A 3,973-nucleotide genomic window follows, 5' to 3' on the forward strand; every position below is an offset into this window, starting at 1 on the left:
AAAATCAGGCCTTGCATATGGAGAAGAAAACAGTGGTGGTTTGTTACTCAAATCCCTAAGTAAGTGTGATTTCCAAATTTTGGGTCAGTGTTTCAGGAAGACCTAGACCTCCTACACAAATAAATCTGCTTAGAAAGCTTCATTTCTCTAAGGGAGGGCTTGTTTTCCATGGAATTCAACATGGAATCTGGTGTGATCTTTAGCTGTGCTAGCCCTGTGCCAACGAATAAAAAGGACAAGAAATCTTAAAACTGACTACCTACTGATCTATCTGAAGTTGCATTTTGAGTAATACCGTTGTGGGCAATAATTTCCCATACTATGACTATGAAATGAAGAAATTCTTGTAAATGGAAGATGGCCTTGGTGTGTTGTAGTAAAAACTAGCTTGAATTTTCTTGAAGGCTGTTGCCGTCATATGTCAAATCCAATAATGTTTTAAAATTTATTTCTTAAAAAATGTAGTACCTTCACATCTTAAACTTGTTTTCTGCATCTTTAGGTTTTGAAATGGCCACTGTACTCTTCTCTATGTCAAATATTCCAGCAATGGACTAATTTGTCTGTTGTGCTTCTGTACATATGAAATGTAAAATGACAGATCTTTGCCTTGAATTACAAAGAGCAAAAAAGCTAGAAAGGACAAATTCAAATTATAAGTAGTTTTTTGCCAGGTTGATAATTAGCAAAGGGTACTTATTGTAAAGTGGGAATGTTACCATTTGCCCAGTTTTAAATATGTTTAGCTATTCCCTTTTTTTGTAGCCTGTACCAAATTCTGAAAAATCTGTACCTGACTTGAGCTCAGATTTTTTTTCATTTGCATTTTGTGTTGAGCATTGTTCCCTTCTAGATAATTTTATACACATCATTGCATTTAATTCTGACATATGCATAAGGGAAAGAGACTTCTTAAAGGACACTTGTGGATATGAGTGGATGTCACTTGTGGATCTGAGAACCAGATGCTGCAGTCTGGTGGTCCAGTAGTTTTGTCCTAATTGTCTCCGTTTTATCCCGTATGTTAAAGTTCAGACTTCCAGGAATGCTTTTTCTTTCCAGTGTATATAAAGTTCCTGGTGAAGCAGTCCTCCTAACTTTACATTCCAAAGTTCAGGTAGTTGAATATTTTCCACTCCTTACATATCCAGACCAAAACATCTCAATGCTACAGTGAAGCAATTCGAAAAAATGTACAGTGGTGTTCTCGTTTACGTAGTCAGTCTTCTGCCTGCTGTCTTCACGACCTACTATCTTTATGCTACGATTTATTTTTAAATGAAATATTTAACAATGCAGACTTTATTAAACAACTTCACCTTTTGATTTGCCACTCTGGTTATGTTTTTGGCTGTTAGATTTATATTGGCAGTGATGGTAATTCTCCATTTAATTCCTAAATCGGGCTTTCTTCTTTTGTATACAGACATTTTGACAAGTATTTATTGAAGAAGCATCCGCTCTATTTTGGGTAATGTAGTTTAGTTGCATGCAGTAATTTTGGGCAGTGTGATGACTGGATGAAGAAGTCCTTGCTGAAGCGAGGAAATGTGTATTAGGGTGATCTGGAGACAGGAGGGCTGGACATTCCAAGTGGGACCGCAGCAGCCAAAAAGCCTTCTCAGCCAGAATGATTTAGTTCAGCATAGTCTCAGTTCTGTGCCTAGTATTTTGTCTCGCAAAGTAAACCAGCATTTTTTTTCAAAGAAGTTTTAAATGGCTTTCTTTTTAAGGTTGTAATCAAATGTGTGGTGATACTATTTATAAATCAATCATGAGGGGGGAAAGAAGTGCTTTAAAGGCATAGAAAAGCTAGTTTTCTTTCTTGTGTGGCAAGGATGTCCTCATGAAATCTAAAATATATATAATATATATATATATGTATGTAATATATATTATATAAACACAGTTGATGGCATTTGACTTGCATCCGATGTTGAACAGCTGTTCAACTATTTTCAGTCCGGTTCTGCATGCTTGACAAGGCATACACTATGGATTTCACAAGTATATTACAAGCAGGATCAGTATGTCTTCAAATGCTAATAGAGCTGATGTACGGCTTAATTTTGTTTTGATTTGCACTTAGCATTCAAGGTAGAAAACCTGTAAAGGTCCTCAGTGAATGTAACCACAACCAGAAGAAATACAGATTTGAAAATGTTTTGTGAAGCTTGTATATTAGTAGACATGGGGAGAGAAGTAGTGGTGTGTTCCTACAGCTGCTTCTGCTCATTTTGTCTGGTGTGACTGTTTGCATCCGTTAGCTATCATAGCAAAATGTTTTCAGATTTATGCTGATCTGTATCATTTGTATAACAAGTAGCAACCCCCCCCTCCCTTTTTTGAAAATTGTTGTTCCAGCCAGGATAATGATTTGTACCGCTGTATATAGCTTTTCTTACTGTTCTACTTTCAAATGAATAATTGATCAAATTTATAAGAAAGTCAACTGAAAACTGGATGCATCCCCCTCAAGCTGGTCAAGTTGATCATTTGACTGGCCTACTCTTCACCCCCATCCCAAATTTCCCACTGCAGTCGTCTTGGTCTGCTGTGGCAGTAAGATGGCAGTAAGAAAACTAATGTATGTAAGGCCCCATGCCACCTGTTTTGCTGACTGTTCTGTCAACAAGATCATTCTAAAGAGGGTTTGTTTACAGGATGGCTTCTGTACCAGTGCTTGATTTATATTAGGGCACTCTCTTGCTATGACATGTGTGACTGCACCAGTAGTAATGCAGCAGTGGGAAGCAATGGATGAATTCCTAAAGGAGTTCCAACTTCAGCTCCTATTTAGTGACCTAGAAATGCCCTTCAGTGGCTGATGAAACAAGGGGATGTTAGTAGTTAAATTTTTTTTAAAACCTTAACAGAAATGTGAAATGGTACACCATTATTAAGTTTCATAATCGTTAAGGACAGTGATATGCTTCTGGTGGTTTTTAGCTGTGGGTGGGTGTGAAAAGTTTAAAACAATGCAGAACGTTGGTCATTTTTTTTAAAAGCCACTTAACTGTGTTCTTATTGAGTTAAATTGAACCTAAATAATATGGTTTTAATTGGAAAAGGTCTGCATAAAATAAAAACCAGGTGTCTCTTACAGACAGACTTCAGCTTTTAATTAGAATAGAGCATTTCTTCTGACAGCAATGTTATCAAAGCCCTTGAATTGGTTCTAACACAAACATCTAACTATTTTAATTGCTTAAGTACTCTACCCTCATTTTTTTTTCTGCCTTTCTTCTATTACAGTGGAACATATCACTCCAGAGATGAAAGCACAGATAGCGGACTTAGCATGAGCAGTTACAGTGTACCCAGAACCCCCGATGACTTCCTGAACAGTGTTGATGAGATGGATACAGGTTTGTTTTTCTAAACAGTCTTAACGCATGCTTCCCAAATATGCTTGTGTCAAATGCTCAGCCCCATTGCAATGGAAACAAGCAACTCTGAGAAACTCTGAGAAATTTTTTGCATAGTTGTTCTTCCTGCTTCTGTTTCTATAACAGAAACGTTGTAGTTAAATTTGTGAAAGGCATACTTGTAATAAATTCTGTTGGGAGGGGGTGGGGCAGAGCTCATAAATAGTATCACTACTGTAGTTACATGGAATTTGAGTTTGCTTTTTTTAAAAAAACTCGTTATAACACCACCTCAGCAGTATTGCTAATATTTCTCCAAACAGAATTTGACTGAGCATTGCCTTTTAAGCATAAAAATAAAAATATGCTAAATGATATCAAAGATATGTAGAGATTCAGATTAGTAAGTTAAAGTTGAACAAAGGCAAGTTCTTTGCATGTCTGCATGCAGTTAAGTCATCTTGGGTTTTCGTGATGGATTTCTGTGAATCACACTGCTTGTATGATGCAAGAGATCCAGGATTAACCTTTAGCCAGTTGTGATAAGTTGTAGGTTTGGTACCTCCAGTATATTTAACGTCCCTCTTGATTTGTTTTTTAACTAG

General features: G+C 36.7%; 1 protein-coding gene across 8 annotated transcripts in view; it reads left to right on the top strand.

The window, feature by feature from the left end:
* Window positions 1-3,973, top strand: part of YAP1 (Yes1 associated transcriptional regulator) — an 89,838-nt gene that overhangs the window by 81,734 nt on the left and 4,131 nt on the right. For all 8 annotated transcript variants that reach the window (XM_084506635.1, XM_084506637.1, XM_084506636.1 and 5 more), the window contains one exon: window positions 3,256-3,368. In XM_084506635.1, the coding sequence (XP_084362761.1) occupies window positions 3,256-3,368 (113 nt within the window). The remainder of the gene's footprint in view (window positions 1-3,255; window positions 3,369-3,973) is intronic.

This window comes from Aythya ferina (genome assembly GCF_964211825.1).
Source record: "Aythya ferina genome assembly, chromosome: 1".
NCBI classification, from domain to species: domain Eukaryota; kingdom Metazoa; phylum Chordata; class Aves; order Anseriformes; family Anatidae; genus Aythya; species Aythya ferina.